General features: G+C 35.6%; 1 protein-coding gene across 1 annotated transcript in view; it reads right to left on the reverse strand.

The window, feature by feature from the left end:
• The window catches only part of LOC140147094 (atrial natriuretic peptide receptor 1-like), a 131,176-nt gene that overhangs the window by 71,988 nt on the left and 34,719 nt on the right, over positions 1-24,469 (reverse strand). The window contains 1 exon segment of the mRNA XM_072168867.1: positions 11,259-11,329. Within this exon segment, the coding sequence (XP_072024968.1) occupies positions 11,259-11,329 (71 nt within the window).

Here is a 24,469-nt window from a genome sequence, read left to right on the forward strand (position 1 = left end):
GTCCCAGTCCATGAGTACGGGTACGGGTACGGGTCCCAGTCCATGAGTACGGGTCCGAATTCAAAGTAGGGCATGAGTGCGGGTGCGGGTCCTAATCCACGGGTGCAGTGCAGTACAATGGCACGGAAATTGGGACTCGAGTACAGGTACGGTTACGAGTACGGGTACGGGTACGGGTACTACAAGTCTGGCCCTTTTAAAGCTGGACAAGGTTGTACATTTGAATTACTTTTGCTTCTACTGAACAGCCAGGGACACATTAAATTAGTTTGCATTGCTAGCTGTTCAATAGAAGCAAAAGTAATTAAAACATACAACTTTATCCAGCTTTGAAAAAAACCCATTTATTTAGTAGCAGTATTTCTCCGATTTCCAATGGTTTCCAAGTCAAAAACCTTTTTTGGGGGGGATGTGGGTAACCCGTTACTGGAATTTTGGCCTGGATAGGCCAAGGACGAGCGAGAACTTGGGCACCGGGGAATTGGTGAGAACCTTAATTGCTACATGTCCTTGTGACACCAAGAAGAATTGCAATTATCAAATCAAGAAACATTCATATTCCCAAATGATTTATGATATTTATTCTGTAAACTTGACCAAGGTGATAATGAATGACAATTTCTCTTATTACAACTGGCCATGCCAGGTTGTATTTTCTTAACCTATAACATTTTGGCTGCTGTTTACTGTCAATTCTGTTTCAAAAGGGCAAGGACATCGCTTCCTTCCAAAAACAATATGAACCAAATCTGCACAGTTCGGAAGTAGGAAGCATGGGCCGATATGTAGCATTATTGTATTTATATATTGTTATCTTCAGTAGATAGCACAAGCTGATTATGTAGCTTTATTGTTTTATTTATTGCTATCTTCAGTAGATAGTATGTGCTGATATAGAGCTTTAATATCTTATTTATTGTTATCTTCAGTAGATAGCACCAGCTGATTATGTAGCTTTATTGCTTTATATATTGCTATCTTCAGTAGATAGTATGTGCTGATATAGAGCTTTAATAGCTTATATATTGCTATCTTCAGTAGATAGCACAAGCTGATTATGTAGCTTTATTGTTTTATTTATTGCTATCTTCAGTAGATAGAATGGGCTGATATAGAGCTTTAATGTCTTATTTATTGCTATCTTCAGTAGATAGCACAAGCTGATTATGTAGCTTTATTGTTTTATTTATTGCTATCTTCAGTAGATAGAATGGGCTGATATAGAGCTTTAATGTCTTATTTATTGCTATCTTCAGTAGATAGCATGGGCTGATTATGTAGCTTTATTGTTTTATTTATTGCTATCTTCAGTAGATAGTATGTGCTGATATAGAGCTTTAATGTCTTATTTATTGCTATCTTCAGTAGATAGTATGTGCTGATATAGAGCTTTATTGTCTTATTCATTGCCATCTTCAGTACAAGCTGATTATGTAGCTTTAATGTCTTATTTATTGCTATCTTCAGTAGATAGCACAAGCTGATTATGTAGCTTTATTGTTTTATTTATTGCTATCTTCAGTAGATAGTATGTGCTGATATAGAGCTTTAATGTCTTATTCATTGCTATCTTCAGTAGATAGCACAAGCTGATTATGTAGCTTTATTGTTTTATTTATTGCTATCTTCAGTAGATAGAATGGGCTGATATAGAGCTTTAATGTCTTATTTATTGCTATCTTCAGTAGATAGCACGGGCTGATAAAATATAGCTTTATTGTCTTATTCATTGCTATCTTCAGTAGATAGTATGTGCTGATATAGAGCTTTAATATCTTATTAATTGCTATCTTCAGTAGATAGCACAAGCTGAATATGTAGCTTTATTGTTTTATTTATTGCTATCTTCAGTAGATAGTATGTGCTGATATAGAGCTTTAATGTCTTATTTATTGCTATCTTCAGTAGATAGCATGGGCTGATTGTGTAGCTTTATTGTTTTATTTATTGCTATCTTCAGTAGATAGTATGTGCTGATATAGAGCTTTAATGTCTTATTTATTGCTATCTTCAGTAGATAGCACAAGCTGATTATGTAGCTTTATTGTTTTATTTATTGCTATCTTCAGTAGATAGCATGGGCTGATATAGAGCTTTAATGTCTTATTTATTGCTATCTTCAGTAGATACCACAAGCTGATTATGTAGCTTTATTGTTTTATTTATTGCTATCTTCAGTAGATAGCATGGGCTGATATAGAGCTTTAATATCTTATTTATTGCTATCTTCAGTAGATACCACAAGCTGAATATGTAGTTTTATTGTCTTATTCATTGCTATCTTCAGTAGATAGCATGGGCTGATATGTAGCTTTATTGGGTTTTTTTATTGCTATTGTCAGTAGATAGCATGGGCTGATATGTAGCTTTATTGTATTTATTTATTGTTATTTCCTTCATTAATATATTCTCGTTCATTATTTGGTTAAACGAGTATCATGTGACCAAAAATAGTTTTGCTATTTTGCAAAGCAGTCAAAAAGCCAATTGATGAGGGAACGGAGTACTATTCAAGTTACTATCTCCCAGGGAAATAGTATACAAATATTGACTGCTATGAGGGCATGGTTAAAATTATAGGCCAAGGTGATCTCAAAACCATGACTATGCCCCAAGGCGAGACGAGGGGCATAGTCATGGTTTTGAGATCATCAAGGGCCTATAATTTTAACCATGCCCCGAATAAAAAGCAGTCAATATTTGTTTTATATACCAAATCTTAAGATTCTGGTCATCTGTTTGGCTAAAAGCATCAATTTGGGGAAAAGAAATTAATAGTTTCAATACGAACGGCTCAGATTACAATCTGCAATTTCCGCAGTATAATCTGAGTTACATCAGGATCAGTATCCTAATTTTGACAGTGAAATAACAGAGAACACCCTGACGAGGGTGTTTTATCAGCCAGGAGAGGATCATACATGTGACTAAGGAAGTGGGACCCATCGTCTCTGTTCATGACGTTCAGACCTCATCTCCTGATCCAAATGGATTCTTTAATTCTTCTTGTGTTGCCGTCATCCTCCTTACAAAGAATTTTGGCATTGTCCTGTCAGTCGGGATACGTCCAACCGGAAGTAAGGATCTACAACCATCATTCTGATGATGCCTACCGACCATGATAGGCGAAACCATCAATAGTGAGTTCAATTTTGGTTTTGTTCCAATGAAATCTTTTATAATGTTTATCAACAAACCTGATGAATTTATTTAGTGAACAGAGAACATGGTTACTTGTTTCACCGTGGTATTGTAGAGGAATTAAAACATTTTCATGGTAAGATTTAGCCACTCAACTGTGTGCATGCTTTGTGCATACCTACGTGCATTCAGTCAAAACAAAGAAAGGCCAGCCTAGCCTTGAATAGGCCTAGCCTACATTTATGCCTGGGCCTGTCTATGACATAAGCCTTGCGTTTCTAATATTTTAACCAATCGATGAACAAATATATTAATGAAGGATATAAAACAAATATTTACTGCTCTAAATTCGGGATCTGGTGGAATCTATTGGTCCCCGAGATGAAGTGGAGACCGTGAGCCTACTATTTTCCAGAGACCGCCAGGTCGAGGGAAAATAGTTTATTTATTTATTTATTGTTATCTTCAGTAGATAGTATGGGCTGATATATAACTTTAATGTCTTATTTATTGCTATCTACAGTAGATAGCACAAGTTGAATATGTTACATGATCTAGTCCATGGGGGCCAAAGGCAGAAAATTTGAAACTGAGATAATGGCAAAAATATGGAGTAAAAAACAATAAAATACATAAGAAAATACACATCACAAAACCTCATAACTTTAGAACCAAGTATGCTAGACCTTTAGTGTTTTCAGTATATGAAAGCCTGATTTTACTACAAGGTAATCATTATAGTAACTCAAAAATGCCTCCTTTGGCCCCCATGGAGCAGATCGTGTCACATAGTTTTATCTACTGATATCTTTAGTTGATAGCATATACTGATATACTAGCTTTATTGCATTTATTTATTGCTACCTTCAGTAGATAAAATGAGCTGGTATGTAGCTTTATAAATTACTGTCTTATTAATTGCTATCTTCAGTAGATAGCATAAGTTGATTATGTAGCTTTATTGTATTTATTTATTGCTATCTTCAGTAGATACCACGGGCTGATAAAATATAGCTTTATTGTCTTATTCATTGCTATCTTCAGTAGATAGCATGGGCTGATTATGTAGCTTTAAAGGCCCTTTCAGTGATTTCACAGGAACATTAAAAAAATGGAAATTTGTCAGAGTTGCTTAGAAATAAAGAATAAGTCTACAGAATTTCATTAAACCACTTTTCCCCTGAATACATCGACAAATTAGTCAAAAACAGAAGTTTTAGAAAGGTTTTCTACTTCAACTCAGATCGACTCGAGAAAATCGAGATTTTCGTACAGTGCGCCACCAATCGACTGGAAAAACTTCCTAGTCCAGTGTTTCTAACACGGGGAAGTAGAGTCTAAATTGATTTAAAACAGACGTTTAATTTTTGTAATAGAAAACAAAATAAGCAATTAAAGGTCAGTTAGGTCACCGAGACAAACTAACGGTCAATTCAAATATGAAAAACAGTTAAAATTGTGTATTTTGTTTAAAATAATAGCTACCGATGTAATAAGTAGTAGAAACAATACGCAACGCGTGTTGGTACGTGGAGAGTGAGCTTCTTTCGATCTCGAGTCGGACTTTTTGTACTGTCAGTATCAAAAGTCCAGAATCATGCAAATGCTTTATTTTGTCTAAAATACACGGCTTTCGACCGAACCACTAGCAGAGCTTAGCAGGCTATGTTAGCACATCTATGCCAATTACAAAGGTACCAAAATCTGAATTTTGATGATTTTTACGATCGTCCGGATGAGCAAATCACTGAATGGGCCTTTAATGTCTTTATTTATCATGTCCAACTTACGGATTACAATTTGGCTCTGTATAACAAACAAGGGACCAGATTCTTGTACATTTCTCTTCGATGGTATGTTAAGATATATCTTAGGATGAATTGGATGAATCTCACCCCTCGATAATATTTTTAAATGTTAACAAGCAATTGCTTATTTTTCTGACATTGTGAGTCTTTGACTAGGAATTACAGTATATGAAATGAGTTCATATCTGATCTGTTCTTATATTAACTCATTCATGTACAACAGAAAAATAATAATTTTCTTGTTCATTGTCTCCCCAGAAAATGCAAGGTTCATACAATAGCATACCAACTTTAATATACTTCCAATTATTACTTCTTTCAGTGGATCACACAAGGGAATAGCTGACATTCATTTTTCTATTACCATCTCTTTCATCTGATAATAATGTATCTCCTGTTTTTAATTATCATCTTTCATGTTACATGTATAATATATGATTTCTGTCTGTGAGGTTAGATAATATATTATGATAAAGGTGTTATATGTTTGTTGATTATATCTCAGTGTGGCTGCTTAACATCACAGTATAGACTGTGTCAAAATGATTGGTACCCATCAGTTTTTAGTGATTATGGACAAGACTATCACATCAAACAGTGGTGTGCGCAAAGGGGGGAGCCCGCCCCCTCCACTATTGTTGGTAAATCAGGGAAAATGCACCCAGTGGGGTGAAAATTCATCAACTCAAATTTCTCGGCCATATACTGCGTCTTGAAGATGACGAGCCTGTGAAAGAATATGCCCTTTATATTCCACCACATGGGAAGAGGAAACCGGGATGGCCGCGGACACTGTACTTACAGTATGTACAGCACCGCCTGGGAGATACTGAAGGGATGCTGCAGCCAAACAAAATTGTTTCGCTTGCCCAAGATCGCAACAGTTGGAGAAAGCTTGTAGTCGCTGCTCCGCAGCCGACTGATGATGATGATGATGGGGTGAAAATTGAGGATTTGTCTATTACGGCTAGAGAAGTCTTGAGATAGTAGCCAAAACATTAACCCCAGGGGCACTACTGGCCAAATTAAGTACCAGCCTCTAAGAACTTGTTTGATTGGTTGACAAAGTTGGGTATATTATGTACTCGCAAAGGTTTATGGGATTTACCGAAAGGGTCAATTTATTCATTCCTGATGGCTTGATTTGTTTTCAGAACAGACTTAGTAATAATCAGGTCTGTTTATATGCATGTCTGCATCCTGTCAAGCCAAATTGAGCCATTTTATCTTCTTTCTCACTGTATAATGTGAATAATGAATACATTATTCCAGAGTCTAGCATAAAGAACTCAAATGCTTTGTCATCACACAATGCAATGTCTTAAAGGGACCATCAGTGATCCAGCAAGCAAGCAGTGGTGCAGCAGGGTGGAAAGGGGCAGCTTCCCCTCCCCCCCCCAGAAGCCTTGCCCCCTCTCTTGCCTATGTGCATAGTGATTTTCATCATCATGATGAAAAATCATCGACCCTGTTATTTTTGTTGGTTACACGTCTGTAGACTGTGAAATTGGTAAAATTTAGTTATCAAACTTAAACCTACTTCTGTGCCTGCATTTGTTGTTTGTTGTCCCCCTCCCAGGGTCCCCCTCTGCATGTGTTTTACTTGTTTCTCTACATCAAGTTGGTGTGCATTGCACTCTTTTCAGTTGTTCGCATATTTAAGGCCAAAACAAAAAAAGGTTTGTCTTAAAGCTCACAAGTGGTTTGAAAACAAATGCGAAATGCGAAATTTTTATTTTTTTTTAATTCCCAACTTGGTATTTTTATGGTGTTTTAAGAAAAAAAATTCTGCATTTCTTTTTTTTTTTTTATTGCGCGATTTTACAAATGCTTGCGCGAGCTTTGAGCCAAACCTTTTTTTTGGCCTAAGGTACCCTCTTGTATAATTTTTTGATCCTTGATGGGTTTTTTTTGTAGCCTCATCCATTGGACTCATCATTACCTACTTTTATCACCAAATTCACTATAGACCATTTCATATCTAATCGGTAAAGTTCGGAAAACCACGCTATTTATTCAGTTAGCTAGGGTGTCAAATTGTACCCAAACTGGCGGACAAGAAATGTCATGAAATATGGTATCCTTTTGCGCAAAAATACAGCTTATTTAGCCAATGTGAACATGGCTCATCGGTTTAAATATTTTCCTAGCATATTGAGCTAACACCTCATGCAGCTACTTGTTTTTTCACAATAAGATACTAATGGAAAGAGATGATCAAATGTTCGTAATTTTTTTACAGAATGTTTGTTTTGATGCATCACCTCTTCCACAAGTCAGTCTCTTCACAAGACATACCATCACACGCCTAATAGCACATTGAGTATCCTTGGCAAAAGAACCTCTCTCCATAATTGACTGTTGAAAGTTCATCGCAGTTTATGATGCCTGTTACACATTGGAACTTTGCACTGTACATGATGATGCTGAAGAGGTACTTTTATGCGCGCACGATAGGGCAAATTATTACATGCTTCGGGTTTTATCGGAATGACTCAGTTTGAAAAGGTCTATGGCTTTAACAAAAATTATATATCCACTATTAATCCAAACATATTACAAAATTCTATCACATAATATCCAAAATCATTAAACCAAACATAGAAATTACCTAACCTGCAGTGTTTATCTTCTTTTCAACTTTCAATAATCCTACGCACATAATTTGTTTTCATTGTGTTTCCTTTAACAGCTATTTTTGTTCATAATGTGGTGGAATTTAGCGCTTCTATGCCATGCACCTTGTAGTTAACTAGCTTCCTGCTTTTATTTTTGTGCAAAATAGTCAATTAAAAACTTCCGCTCAAGCGTTTCCTTCTCATTATAATGAAAATTTCACTTACACTTGAGCTGTAACTATATATTTATTTTGTTTGTTTATTATGCTACTGAACTAAGAAACTACCTGGAGAGCTAATGAATGGTGATGTTTTGTTATTCCTGATAAAGTGGTTGTACCGTACTGACGCGAGTATAGTCCCACCTTCGAGTAAAGTCCCACCCCCAAATTTTCGGAAAATTTCAGAAATTAAAAAAAAAAAAAAAAAAAAAAATTCAAGATGTTTTGTATTTTTAATATGAAAATTGATAATTTGTATTCATGTCATACTCTATTAATGATTTCAAAATGCATTGAATTTGAATGCATTTTGAAATCATTAATAGAGTATGACATGAATACAAATTATCAATTTTCATATTAAAAATACAAAACATCTTGAATTTTTTAATTTTTTTAGGTCAACCATGAATGATCCTAGCATTTAGGTCTAGGTCCTTGGACACTCCAAAGCCGAAAAAATAAAAAACTTTAAAAAAAATTTTTTTTAAATTTTTTTTTTTTTTTTTGAAATTCAAGTATAGTCCCACCCCCCAATTTTGAAAAATGTTCACCCAAAACGGGGTGGGACTATACTCGGCTCAGTACGGTATTTGATTGTTATAGAGAAAGAAGGGGCGGGAGAATGGGAATAACAAAAAATGTTGCACATCAAATTTATGAATAATAAACAAATTTAGCAATTTACAGTGCATAATCCTAACCCACAAGCCTCTGCACATTCTCTCTAAATGTAAAAGAGTGAAAAACTCACTCCCAAAAAGAGTGATTCACTTATAAGACCATTCAAAAAGGAGTGAAATGTGTTTTTTAACTTTAGAACCACTCAAAAAAGAGTGAAAACCACTCTTTAAGAGTGAATTTTAACTCTTTCAAGGAGTTAAGGTTGGTCTGAACCCTGGAATTATGGAAACTTTCGGACCTCATAACTGCTAAATTATTAGTCTAAAGAATATAAAAGTATACATTTTTAGAATGGAAATGACTTGATAAATTCATCTGTGAGGTCCAATTTGGGCCAAAATGCTCATTTTTGGTCAAAATTCAAAAAAAACAAAAATATGGGTCCTAGATATTTTTATCTAGTTTTTAAAAATAATTTAAAAAAAATTTGTGGCCAAACAATTTTTTTGTTACGTTGCGCGAAAAAATGTGGGCCAAAAAACCTGTTTTTTCATAATTCCAGGGTTCAGACCAACCTTAAATGAAGGACAACTCTAAAAATGTGTTGTCCTTCATTTAACTCCTTGAACGAGTTGAAATTCACTCTTTTAGAGTGGTTTTCACTCTTTTGAGCGTTGTGAAGTTTAAAAACACATTTCACTCATTTTTAAGTGGTTTTATAAGTGAATCACTCTTTTGGGGAGTGAGTTTTTCACTCTTTTACATTTAGAGAGATACAGATTATTGTTGACCACTGTGGCCAAAGACACACCTTATAAACCATTTTACAACAATCAGGGATGCAGCTTAGCAGCTTAGGCACGGTCTCCTACAACCATGGTCAAAATGTGTAGGACACTTATGGAAAACGTACACTATATTATGGCCTTATTTATGTAATTTTTAATGTGATGAATTGGAGGTTTTTTTTGGTGTCAACTGTCAAGCCTACCTTTTCCTAACACACCAATCCTCCCCCTTCCCCACCAATCAATGTTGGATGCCACTAGGCGCGCATGGCCAAAAAAGTAGGATTGGATTTTACATTGATTGGGGGAGTGGGGGTCTTACATTACCCATCCCAACACTTATGGCCAGCATCGTAGTCAACCTACTTAATCATCGCAACCAAGATTAGCTTCCCGAGTAACCTACAGGATTTATTAGGGATGAACCAAGGCAAATTAGGCAACTAGTTCTTTGTTCAGGGGAATTTCAAGCTAGCGCAATAATTTTCATGAGAACATTTTTAAACCTTACTGATGCTCAAACTTGGAGCCTCTCTCACTGAAGTCTGATGCCCAAACTGTGCTAACTTGACTGAAAATTGAATGCAACATGTGTATGTACGCTCTGTATGTGTGCAATACTATGGATTTTAACATCTCAAATGTCAATGTCTGAATCCAGCTAATGTTATCAATACATGAAAGTAATGTATCATATGGATTTATGTTGCACTTGACACTGTTTTTCCAGACATAAACACCCCAGGGTGACACACATCTGTATCAATATGCCAAGAGGATAGAAATGTTTTGAAATCGGCCAAGGAAAATGTGGTTGTTTGTTGCCACACAAAATAAGTCTTGAGATGTAGCCAAAACATTAACCCCAGGGGCACTACTGGCCAAATTAAGTACCAGCCCCTAAGAACCGGTTTGATTGGTTGACAAAGATGGGTATATCATGTATTGAGCCAATCAGAGATATAATAAGAATAGTCAGTAGGACTGAAGAGATTAAGCTTAAAATTTCTGAGAGGTAGCTCTATTTTGATTGGTTACTCAGATGATTATTTCCATGCAATTCAATTAACCAATCAAGGAGTCAGACACTGAAAGAAAAGAACTGGCCATGGGCTTGAAGAGAAACACACAGATTTGGATAAAATACTGTCTAGAACTAACTTTGACTTCAACCATTTTAAAATCATCAAGTGTTGATGTTCTTTTGCATTTTTTTTGCAACATGAAATTATTCATATTTCAGTATCCAAAAGTCTAATTGAGATTTTTTGAATAATTTTACCTGAGCAAGACCATGACATGAAAACCTGAAACTGATTTTGCTCAAAAAATATTTAATACAGCAGTGATTTATAATGAGCTATACACAAGCGTAAATACCAAAGCTTCAGCACACTTGATAGAAATCCCTGACTACTGTGGCCCAAGACACACCATATAGCCTAATCCATCTATATAGCATCATTCAGGAATACAGCGCTATACATGCACAGAACCCTAAATCAGCCTTCATAAAGGCCTAACCAACACAAGTTCCTTGTCCAGTGGAATTTCAAGCAAGCCAAGCTTTCCACAAGAATAGAACAATGACACTGTGGGAGCTTGAACTGGTACTATCAAGCATTCATACAAACACGCTATGTAACAGCGAGCATGATTGGTCGAGAGTGTCCCGGATGTGCGATCGCCGGGTAGGGAAAATGAAGGAAAATCATGGTTTTTTTAATAATGTTAATTGTAATTTTTTGTTATTATTTTGTTGAAATAAGAATCACAAAATGTTCTGGTATGTATGCACGGGGTTCATTCATATATTTTCATGACTAAACGGTTCAACCGTTTAGTCATGAAAATATATGAATGAACCCCTAATTCATGCATCAAAATCTTGCATACCTTAACCAATTAGGCTAAATGGACTGCTGGACTAGGCTCATTATTTTAGATGGTTGCTAGTTAAACTCAAGATGCATAACATGCTTTACCAGATGAGTCTTTTAAACTCAACATATTTGTTTGATAAACTTGTTGCAAAAATGTTATGGTTAGGTTTCTTACCTTCAAATCCATGACTGTGAAATTGTAAATCCTATCTCCCACAGAATCAAGAAGAACTGGGCCAGTCATTCCTACAAAGAAAAAACAAGAAAAGTTTGGTATTATGTTTTTGTAAATGTGCGCAATACCTTTACCCAATTATTTCTCCTTCAATTTTTATTGAATTATATGTGCAGCAATTTGACCTGCCATAAGTCTAATCAATCCAGCACTAGAACCACAAAAATGCTTTTAGAACAGGTTTTTTTTGTTCTCGTTTCAGTCAAAATGTTTTAATTACATTAAATGTTGGGTAATTTAATGGTCATGAAATTCTTTTTGTTTCACAGGTAAAAACATAATGTTGTCAAACTGTTATTGTAAAATATTGTTTTGCAAACATTTATGCAAAATATTGTAAGAATAAAATTCAAAAGAACAGCAACTCAACAATTAAGGTCTCGAAACTCCCAACTTACAACTTGACACTCATTTCACGGAAGAAGATCACATTATTTTGTGAAATCACATGATGCAGTCATGTCTACAGTAGAATTCACCTCGACCTTTGCAGGACTTAAACCCCATTAAAAGCTATTAAACCAAGATAACACTCATTGAAACTGCTCAACTGATTAAATCGGATCTTCTCTGGTTGTGCACATGTGTCTGTTTTATATGTGCGGTATCGCAATGAGCTGGCATAATACAGCTTCAGTTGGGTAACCGATTATAAAGGAAACGCAAGGAAACAATGGTATGTGGACCTTTGTTCACAAAATGAGACAATGGTCTGCTTTTTGTTAACCAGCATTCTTGAAAATGAGCAACATAATGATTGTTGACTTAACACGGTTTGGAAATAATTTCTTCATATTTTTAGTGTTATCTGTCGTTTACATATCCTTCCTAAAACACAAAAGTGCGACTATTTCCAAACACCTAAATTAGCTAAAAATTTAGGACATGTTACAAAACTATATTTTCTAGAATTTCATAGAATACTTTAAATGTAGCTTGTACCGCGTTTTTTTGTGGCATCCTTCAGAACTGAGCGGTCCGTTACCAATATAGCTCAATATTTTCTTTCAAATCTCCATTCAATTAACACGGGGAGTTGGCTAGCTATGAGCTAGCTATGCCTTGCCCTCACTCATATTTTAAGAAAGTGCGACTATTTCTGAACATCTAACCTAGCTGTAATTTTAGGTCATGTTAGAGAAATATATTTGCTAGAAGTTTGGAGAATACTTTAAATATTGGCGGTTATTTTTCACACAGTGATGTTAACTAGGCAAATGCAATATACTTCTAACATACACTATTTGTAAAGGTCGCACGTCAATGGTGAGAGCACTGTGTATTGTGTATAGGAAAACGGACAGTAACTGCAGTATGATGGATATAAATTATACCAATGGTGAAATAAACACAATTCTTGTTTGGTGTGTTGTACACAATGGTACAAATCTCCTACAGGAGCTAGCCCAATATTACTTTTACTCAAAGCTAATTCAAGTCTCCATAGCAGTATTGTCCACAAAATAATAATCAAAATCGTTTCATCTTGAAGGTCATGAATATATTTTTTATAAAAATAAGATTTTAAAGGCATAAAATGATAAGAATAGGGCAACATAAAAATAAGCATCATTCTCCATGTAAATGAGGCAATAGTATGAGTTCTTACTGAAATTTAAATGATCAATATCAACTATATTTTTGCAAAATTATAGCATTCATGTATTTCAAATAAATTTCTCATCTATACAACCATTTTAAGAATTACTGACACATAGGCTGACAAAATGTATTGTTATCTTTTTCCCCCGCTTTTTCCAAGGACTTAATTATGTTCATGTTTGTCTATGTATTCAAAGCTAATCATTAATGTCATTGCTTTCATGTGTAAAATATATTGTTATAACTGAAGGGGTATATTCAATTTTTGTACCCTTTCAATTGTGACTTTTTCCTCTGAAGGGGTAAAAAGTTACCTCAGGGAAGGAATGCTTTTTTTTACAATGTGTGACAATTTCACTGACTTTCTTTATCCCATTATTTTCTTATTTTTTTTTTTGCCAGGGTGTAGTGCTCAAGAATCTGTTTCACACTCCCCCTCTAGCAACTCGTCTTCTTGGCATCATTCAAATGACTCAATGCTTACATGATGGCAGATGTAGACCCCATCAGCCCCAGATGAAAATATCAGGTATTTGTACATCAAATCTGAATATTTTAATGAAAATTGTACATTGATTTTCATAGCATTTAGGCCTAATTATTTCATAATATTGTAAAAAAGGTAATTTTTTTTTGAAAAATCATTCATTTTGTGCTTGAAAATATATTTTTCGGAGTTCACAAATAAAAAAAATGAATAAAATGCTCCAAAAGCGAGAAACAAATACTTACTTTTTGGGGAAAAAATGTGTATCTTCAATACAAAAAGCCAATTTCAAAAAATCAAAACCGTTTTATTTCAGAAGGACATTCCTTATATTCAGAATGAAATTCCATATGTCTGATGTGCTCTCATGTCCCACAAAAACTACTGATCCCTTAAAGTGTTGCAACCACAAAATTCAAGCACTCGTTTGCTCAAAATCATGGTTTCTAAGGTAGTAATGGGCTATTACACTTGAAATCCATACACCCCCTATGGAAGACATGACCTTAATCTCCCACACAGGGAGTGTAGATTTCAAATGAAGTCATCCATCCAAGTAACACCATTTGAAATGCATACTCTCTGTATGTAAGATTAAGGTCATGTCTTCCATAGGGGGTCTATGGATTTCAACTGAAATAATCCATTTTGGAGCAGACGACACTGAATGGGTCACTCCATTTGAAATTCACACTCCCTGTGTGGAAGATTAAGGTCATGTCTTCCATAGGGGGTCTATGGATTTCAACTGAAATAATCCATTTTGGAGCAGACGACACTGAATGGGTGACTCCATTTGAAATTCACACTCCCTGTGTTGAAGATTAAGGTCATGTCTTCCATAGGGGGTCTATGGATTTCAACTGAAATAATCCATTTTGGAGCAGACGACACTGAATGGGTGACTCCATTTGAAATTCACACTCCCTGTGTGGAAGATTAAGGTCATGTCTTCCATAGGGGGTCTATGGATTTCAACTGAAATAATCCATTTTGAAGTAGACGACACTGAATGGGTGACTCCATTTGAAATTCACACTCCCTGTGTAGAAGATTAAGGTTGTCTTCTATAGGGGTGTATGGATTTCAACTGAAATAGTCCATTTTGGAGCAGACGACACTGAATGGGTGACTCCATTTGAAATTCACTCTCCCTGTGTAGAAGATTAAGGTCATGTCTTCTATAGGGGGTGTATGGATTTCAACTGAAATAGTCCATTTTGGAGCAGACGACACTGAATGTGCGACTCCATTTAAAATTCACACTCCCTGTGTGGAAGATTAAGGTCATATCTTCCATAGGGGGTGTATGGATTTCAAATGAAACAGCCATCAAACAGACACATCTAGTTTCTTAAAAGGCCATGGTCACTGTCTGAAAAGTGCAATCATTAAGTTATTATTAGCATCTGACATTAGAGAATTAGCTACTTGTCAATAGCTCTTCATCCACAAATAGCGACACAAACTGATCTTAATGAAAGAAAATACCAACTGTAATCAAATGTGAAAAGTGTTTAAAGGGATCCGGCAAACGGATTATTTGAGATGTTCTGTACCACCAGACAATTAACACTACTATGCATACAAAACCCACCCAAGTCCATGGAAAGTGATTTTGAGAAAACTAAAAAATTGTGTATCATTTTAATTTCTTCAGTTAGATTTACCTGATAAATAGGGCAAGTTTTACATGCAAATGAGTTGGTATTAGGTATGACAATTAGCATTTCGGGGACTTAGTGGGGGATCATTTTGTATTCCGGACTTGGGTTGTTTTTTGAATCACATAGTTAGTGTATTCTCTACCCTTTGCTCTCAGTCTTTGTTTCTTGTTCTGTGCCCATTCCGCTTCATTTCCGTGTTTTTTACCACTTATTCTGTCATCACTGTTGCTATCACCTTAATTTTACACATCAGTCATCTTGCCCTGTTTGCGAGTGCAATATAATATGTGCAAAAACCACCCAAGTGGTTTTTGGATTTCACATGCTCAATAGATGCACATAGAGGGTGGATTTGAGTGTTGTTCTTTTATACACATGATAGACCTATGTATAACAACAATTTCCCATGCTTAACTCAATTTGGCCATAGTATGGACTTGGGTGGGTTTTGTATACAGGTATTCAATTATATAGGCAGATTTGATCACAATATATCATGTCTATTGCATAAAAGATATAAATAACCTGCTCTGAAAGTGTAGATTACTGTCCTGTGTGTCTACTGCTAGCGCCGTACCATGTCGAATTCGACAGCCTTGCTTGTGCAATAAGAAAAAAAAAAGTACTTTTATTCAAACTTCATTTTGATGTCATATTTTTGTCTGTATCAGATTGCTTTTCACATTAGCCGTTTGCCTGCTTCCGTAGCACATCACATCTTTATAGGAAGTTGGATCCCGGATTTAAAGGCCTATTCAGCCATTTTCTCATTCAGTAAATTGTAAAAATCATCCAATTTCAGGGTTTTTTTGCACCTATGTTAGTAGGATAGATGTGCTATGGCCAGCTTGTGGTTAAGCCCAAAGTTGTGTATTAAAGGCAAAATTGCACATTTGTACATGAAATTGTAATATCTTTAGGTAAGTAGAGAAATTAGCTACACATATTTGAATGGGGCTTCAACTTTGTCATTCAATACTTTTTCAATTTTTCAGTTCGCAAATACCTAATGGCAATTTTAATGACTTATCCAGTTTTAAGCAATTTATACACAATTTGATTTTTTTTTTCACTTTTGCTTTTCAACTGAATGGGCCTTTAAATGGATTTCAAGTTAAGTTTGAGTACATAGCTAGACATTTTAATAGGCACTCATACCAAACCAATATTATATTTCATATTTTTCCAACCTCTCTTTATTCATCAATAAAGATACTATTAATAGTTCACATTACATTACCCTAAATATTTTAACAAGCGCTCACATTTTTAGAACATTTGACTGAATTGATTGATTACCCTGTAAATTTTAACAAGCACTCACATATTTTTAGAACATTCTTAAGCTGAATTTATACTCGATCGCTTTTGCAGAAAAGCGATTCTCACGCATGCTCAATGTTTACTTACATTTCCAGAGCATCAAGCCGATCAATCGATTCAAATCGCGGAGGCAAAAACGACATCGCTTTTGCAAGTTGAAGAAATCTCAACTTCCCAGCATTATCGCTTGACACGTGAATGCGTCAACCAATCATTTTCAATCAACTGGATCTATTATTTTGCTAATTAATTTACCTTTCTCGATTATTAACTTTTGATAATGAATTAATTCAAAGCAATAATTATTGACAGCAACTGATGTTTTAAAAATGTATTTTGTGGCATTTAGAATATTTTAATTATCGTCTGCAATCGCTATCGCCGTGATAAGTATAAATGCAAAAGCGACGAGCAATGCATCGCAAAATTTGGCGATTGCTCATCGCTTTTCAAAAGCGTTTAATCACAATCGCTCGGCGATCGAGTATAAATTCAGCTTTAAGCTTAATGGGAGCTAAATAGGTTAAACACATTAAGCAAAAGAATTGATTATCTGTGCAGCATAGACATAGTCTAACCAGTAGGATCTTTTTTAACCTACATATCACCCAGGATATACCAGAAGAAAAACCAACTATTTCCTAAAATCATCCCACCCCAAATTTTGGGCAGCGCAGTTAGTGGACTTTGGCTGTTTATCTTTCTTGATAGATTCTTAGTATATGGTCTGGTAACTACAAGAAAACAGGTCGTAGTCAGACTACATCTACATGCAAGTTATTTGAATATTCATCCATAGTTAAGATCATGATTTGAAAATCCCATAGTGTCTGTTATAAGGTAACATTTGACATTAGTGGCAAAATCATTTCCGCTTTACAGTTTTTTAATGTCTCATAACTTGTGCTGAATAGCGATTCATATTTGCCACACATTGACAGTCATGAAGCGTACCACGCAATAATTTTTGAAGTAGACTAATGCAGATCTAAGTGTCTTATATGGACCAGCCATTTGTGTCAATACAACACATCTAACAGAATCAGCAACACAAAAGCTTTGTAACCCATTCAATCCATTTTAACCCAACATCAGACATCATTAGTGCTTTGTGCACTGGCTCGAGTTTTGGGTCGATCCTTCATGTAATTATTTCGTGTAATCTAATCCTAACTCTAACCCTAATCCTAACCCTAAGCCTAAGCCTAATCCTAACCCTAATCCTAATCCTAACCCTAATCCTAACCCTAAACTAACCCTAACTCTAACCCTAACCCTAACCCTAATTTCGTGTAATATTTTCTCAAAATATCAAGAGCTATCTCAAGAACCACTGAATCAATACTGGGCCTGTTTGTACTCATTTCAATGCATTTTCCATGCTGATTCCAAATATGGTCATGTAAATGTCCAATTCTGAAATATTTGAATTTTTTTAAAGAAAATTTGGAACTTGTAGTCTGCCACCAGTATGGATTGAGTTTATAGACATATTGACTAATGCTAGCCATATTGAAGCAAAAATTGACTTGAAAGAGTTTTCAAATCAAAAAACAACATTTCGTTATAAAAACTGCATGTCTCAAACATTAACATGTTTGTTAAAGACTTGTCATTAAAAAGTATTAAACATTCTAGTACATTGCTGTCAATATAATTATACTCAAAGTCAAATGTATGTCAGTTCAATCAGGCAATATGACTTTTTTTATCCATCTATTTTAAATATGATAGTTGGTTGATTCGATTTTCATAGTGTTTATCAATTTAATGTCCCTCAAGCATGCTGATTGGTCATCTGAGGGATGAGAACCAGAAAGACGTAACTCACAAAATAATCCTTTGTGAGTGGCTCTAAACCCCCGATATAAAGGTAATTGGCATTAAATAATTCACCTGTTCAGCAAATCCCATAAGCATTTGCAGAAAGACCTGAGATATCGTCAACCGATGTACACATCGTTTAGCTAACATCATTACTGCGCATTTGAAAGCCGTGAAGTGCTTAGTAACCACATCATGTCCACATCACCGTGATGACATCAGAGGTCTACCCAAAAAGGCTTATGGGATTTACTGAAACTGTGACTTATGTCACAATGGCAGCACCAGGGGCAATGGGTGGGGGCAAAGTGAATTAGGGCTATTCCATTGCCATTCCCCAGTGGAAGATAAAGAGAAGTCTTCCACAGAGGGAATATGTTTTTAAATGAAATTGGCTAAGTTTAATTATTTTGAAACCCACACTCCCCCTGTACATTGCTTTACCTTAATATTCCACCTAGAGTTAATATTTCAAATAGTCTACAGAAGTTACCCATAAATCTGCTACAGGGGGAGTGTGAGTTTTTAAATGCAACAGCCCATGATTTTCCTGTCTGCTTTCTGAAGACACACATCATAGATAATTGACTATCATGAAGATTCTTTTCAGCCTTATTTGGTAGCTCCATGTTGTACCCAACACATTCAAAGTTCAATCTGTGAGTGTACACATAGTATAGGTTTTCGGACCTTTGCCCTGACAGATGAGCATGTTTGACATCTAGGTTATGTGGCCATTGTGTAACAAGGGATTATTGCCAATAGCTGCCCTATAGTCTTCTGACAATTTCTGTATTCTATATTCTATATATTTCTCAACATAGGACACCTGGCAGCTATTTAGGATACAACTTCCTTGCCATAAAACCTCGCTATAAAGGATTTGCTTTTAAGTCAATTTCCCCTGTTCAAGTTCTTCTACAAAATAAATAAACATGCACAAATCTGCAAGGCCGCTCTATTAAATGTAACTATGTAACACGCTTAACATTATAATCGTTAAGCTTGATAACAATGCACGAAGGATCGTGTTTACTTGGATTTTTTTAAATACTTTATTCTCCCCCATATATGAAGTAACAATGACTTTTATCTTGTATTGCAGAGTCTACAGTCTAGCGTGCTCTGTTGTGCATGTGTTGTATAAATAGGCTAAAATTAGAACAATTATTGTGGCCGTAACTTTTTTCTCCAGGTATAATTTTATCCTGGTATTTAGAGCCATTTTGTCCCAGTATTTAGAGCCAAGAAGCAACTTGCCACTGCACCTACTCCACCGTCTCCTTCCCCTGTTCGGTACACCTTTGTTCCTTGTGAGGGAAAGACTATGTTAACATGCGCATATTTTGGGGGTGCATGACTTTGGGGCACTAGCCCCACCCCCTGGGTAAAAGTCAGGGGGCGTCGAAAAGGAAGGGGCGGCAGAAAAAGAAGAGGCAGCAAAACCAGTTATTAAAGAAAAAGGGCGGACAATTTTCAACAAACTTACTTTATTTAGGTTACTAGTGCTTATTATCCTTTTTTTCTTTTTTGCTCTTCACTTTTCAAACCACCAAAAAAAAATTGGGTCAACCTTTTTGGGATGTTGAAGGGGTGGCAAAATTGCACCTTTTCTCCAGCTCCCGGGAGCAGCCACAGAACGCCACTGGTTAACCTAATAGGTTTTTTTTATGTCTATGTACCTGGAGCTTTTAGATGACAGTACGTGCTAACAAACAAGTAGCTGAGTACCATTGGATACATTTTTTTAATTTTTAATTGATTTCTACACATTTTTAGGTAAGTTTTGAGCCATTAAAAAATATCACAAGAAATATCATGCTTAATTCAATGTAATCAACTTATCCAAGTCTCGTTGGCTGAAACTATAGGCCTATACCATAGCCGTTAAAACTACTTTATGTCTGTTATCACCATGTCATGTTCATTGCCTATCTCTGTTCATATTGCTATCTTCAGTAGACAGCAAATGTATTATATTCAAACACTCCAGGCCTGTCATATTCAATTGAGGCTTAAAATGTAGACTTTAAATTATTGCACAAAAGGTTTCTTTTCTCCAGACGACGGTGGATTACATAATTCAATGTGGCAACAGCCAAAAGCGTAAACAAAACAGACAATATGACGGCAACATTGCCTGCACGTTGGACGCAATTATTTTTCCCCGAGCCAAGATGCGTTTTTAGCTCTATTGGCCCCATTACAGAAAAAAATGCACACAATATATTTCCCAGTGCAATGTATACATTTTCACATGGAAATAAATAATTTTAGATTCTAAGAAAAAAGAAGAAGAAAATTTTTTAATCATTGCCGGGGGTGGGAATCGATCTCGGGACCCTCTGCGTGGGAGGCGAGACTCTTAACCATTACACCACGAGGTCGCATTGGTATACGTGGGGGGAATTTTCAGTATATATCGTAACATATTGTGCGTTATTCATACAAAAAATTCAAAAAAACAGTACTTACAATGAGGTTCATTGTCGAACCTCAACAGATTTAGACTGATAAAATAGTGCTTGATAACATGCATACACTTTTGGAATTATTTGAGACATTTTTGTGTTTACGTGTAAAACCAATGACGACGTCAAAATTCAGTCAATCTTGGCCGGCCCCCCCCTGCTTTTCTCCCTATTCCAGAAAAATACAGCACTCATTTTTGGGAATTAAAAAAATATTATCATGTTTCGCCAATAAACTGGCAATAAAATACTATTTTAATAGTTTTGCAATTTGAGGGCAAATGGGCCAAAAACATGCAATTCAACATGATTTCTTACAATTGCAGTCACAAAATTCAAAGACTTGGCACAAGTCTAAGCATTCAAAATTTAGAGTATAGACTATGAAATGCTCATAAATTTATTTTTTTATCTTAATTTTTTTATCTAAAACATATGAGAAGATGTGTTTTTCAAAAGTTTTGGGCCCTTATTTCCCAAAATTGGCCAAACATTAATATTTGAATTTTATTGCCAGTTTAGAACTAACTAAAGAATTAGGATATAGCTATGTTTTGCTTGGCAAAACAGGATAATATTTTTTTCTCATCCCAAAAAATCAGTGCTGTATTTTTCTGGAATAGGTGTATCGTCTGTGCTATCACCAGGCCATATTCATTGTCTATCTGTCCATATTGCTATCTTCAGTAGACAGCAAGTGTATGTTGACTGCTCAGTGCCAGAAGTGGGTAAGTGCAATAGCTGCCATGTGAACATCTGGCAATTTACACACAGTCCAGTGTATTCATCTACACATGGTAACTACACATGGCAGCTATAGCACTTACCCAATTCTGACACTGAGCAATCGATGTCCAAACCTACCAGACCCACTGGTCTGGTAGGGTGACTAATCCAATGTTGCATATTGAAGAATCTGGCTTGTCAATAAACACCAGAAATTGATGGGTACCAATCACTGTGATACAGCCTGCATTTGAGGAATATCACATAAAAATTAATTTCCAAAAGCCAATTCTGAATAACATCATACTAGTTGTAACAGCAATGGGACATGATATTAAACATGAATTCCTTAAACTTTTTGTTTTCAAATGATCCCCCAAAGGAACTCAGCGACAAGCAGTGGCATAGCCAGGGAGTTGCTGCCCCCCCTCCCCCATGATAAGTTTTGTCCCCTCTTTCCCCCTGAGGGATACTGGCCACCCTGATATTTAAGATATTAAGGCCTTTTTTATACTTTTTAGCCCATTTTCTTATGCCACTGATGCCAAGCTGACATCCGCTTGACCAGTTTCTACAAACTTGAACATCATTCAGAAACTGCTATTTTTAAAACAAGCATCTTCACAAATCCTTTTTAATTGGTACAGTTCATTTAAGCTATCCCTTGCAGTTAAGAAATAAGAAATTGAAAATTCTTATTCTACGCCAACCCTAATACAAAGATTTCTTAACATTGCAAAGAGAGATTTGATCCAATTATTCAAATTCATTGCCAATGAATGATCGCCCAAGTCAATATTTACAATGCAAATTTTTGAATTACAACCAGACATGCACTATATATAGACTTGTTTTTATTTGTAACAGAATCAGGGTTTCAACTCATGACAAATTTGCAATTTTGAATCTTGTAAACCCACAGGTATTCAGCACACAGGATGAATATCATTTAAGTCTTATTTTTGTTTGCTCTATCAAGTACAATACCAGTATCTGCTTAAAGTTGAAACTTGAGTGATATCCAAGCTATCATTTAGCTATGAGTTTTAAAATATTGGGTTGGACTATGTATCGTCCAACTCATAGCTATAGACCAATAAATATGGGCTCAACTGATGCAATTTTATATCAGTATTGGAGGAGTCTGTTCTTACCGACTTGACTTGAGCTTTACACTTATATTTATCAATACTGCTGTATTCTTCCTTTTTGCTAATTTCATTTTCATATGAAAAGATACCTCAATTTTGATTGACTTACATGTTTAAGCTAACTAATCCAGGAGGCATTTCCGGCCTTCTGGTATATCAATGGCCCCTTTTTCTAGGCCAATTTTGGTATATGGATAGGTGTTTTTCAAAATTTTCTCAATTTTTTTGAAAAATAGACCAATTTTTTTGGAAAATAGCCCAATTTTTCCTCATTGTAGCCAAAAAATTTGAAATTTCACCAAAATTTAGCGGAAAAGTTGTAAAAATTAAGATAATTTGTGTTAAATTTGGCCGAAAATTCTGAATTTTCGTATATTAATAGGTCCACTTTCAAATTCTCAGTGGCAGGGCCTACCCAAACCAAACTTGAGTACCCTCCTCCAGTTTCTAACAATTTCAAATATTTGCTCTCCTTCACACTGATCACTGTGTGAAAGTTCCTTTAGGGATTCAATCATGTTTCACCGTTGTTCATCACCGATTAACAACGATGCGTTCCGCGTCGTCTGCGTGGTTTACTTCCCGAGGGCAGCGAAGTAAACCACGCAGACGCGCCGGACGAGAGTTGTTAATCGGTGATGAACAACGGTGAAACATGATTGAATCCTTTCAACAACGAAACAAGCTAAAGATGTCTAATTTACATACTTCTTTCCTTCGGAATGTCTGTTTGTCATTGCCACTCAACCTTACAAGAAGATCGCGGTGTTTCTCTGTTGATATCAGCAATAAAACTAAAGAATAAAGCGGTAATATTTAGCTGCTTCCGCCAACATAAGTGATTTTATGTTTACGCATACGTTCCAGGCATGACAAATTTTACGGCGCTCATGCGTAACGCAGCGTCTGCGTAACCTTGCGTTCAGCGTATACGCTATCGCTTACTGCAAAAGTGTGTGTTCATCACGGATTAACAACGGTTGGCTCCTGTACAAAAGTATAGGAAGAGTTGTTGAATTAAAGATGACCTAAAAATATCACAACGTCACTTTGATTGCATTGATTCCCATGTTACGTGAGCTAATTAAATGGTCCTTATCTATTCAAATATCATGGCCATGCCCTGCTTTGTGCATGACATTATTTGATTTGTCTTCATTTTACGCAAATCAATACATTTCCAGTTGTATTTGCTCAATCAGATTTTCTCTCAATGAAATTATCTGATGAATTTAGTTCTTTGTTACTGTATCAATGGGCTGTTCCATTTAAACTCCACACTCCACTGTGGTAGATTTTGGAAATATCTTTTACAGGGGGAGTATGAACTTAAAATTTAGCCATTTATATTTGAAACTCACCTTCCCTCTGTGGAAGATTCATGTCAAATCTTTCCCAGAGGGTGCATGAAATTCAAATGGAATTGCCTAATGTGCTCAATTTGAAAGTCATACTCACCCTGTGGAAGATATTTCCAAAATCTTCCACAGGGGAGTGTGGATTTGAAATGGAATAGCCCAACTCCATATGTGACGTGTCATGTCAAAAGGAGACACTTTTGCGCAGGTTATCAATTTTGAGGTTTTTACATATCTTATATAAAGAGATATTTTGCTCCACAACGCCGTTTTCACCAATGAAATCGGACATTCCTAAGCAAAGATATTGAGTTCGTAAGTTATGGTATTATAACATTGGAAATTGAGATATCGCCCTTTAAAAATATTATTGACAATGTTGAGAGTAGGAATTACCTTGAAAAATGTCTCAAAAAATACAAGATGCCAGTTATATTCCGGTCTGAAACTATAAGACAATATTTTAAACATTAATAACATCACAAATTCGCAACAAACACAAATTGTGAAAAAATCACCTCCGGGCAGATTTTTGGCTATTT

This window comes from Amphiura filiformis, chromosome 3 (genome assembly GCF_039555335.1).
Source record: "Amphiura filiformis chromosome 3, Afil_fr2py, whole genome shotgun sequence".
Lineage (NCBI taxonomy): Eukaryota > Metazoa > Echinodermata > Ophiuroidea > Amphilepidida > Amphiuridae > Amphiura > Amphiura filiformis.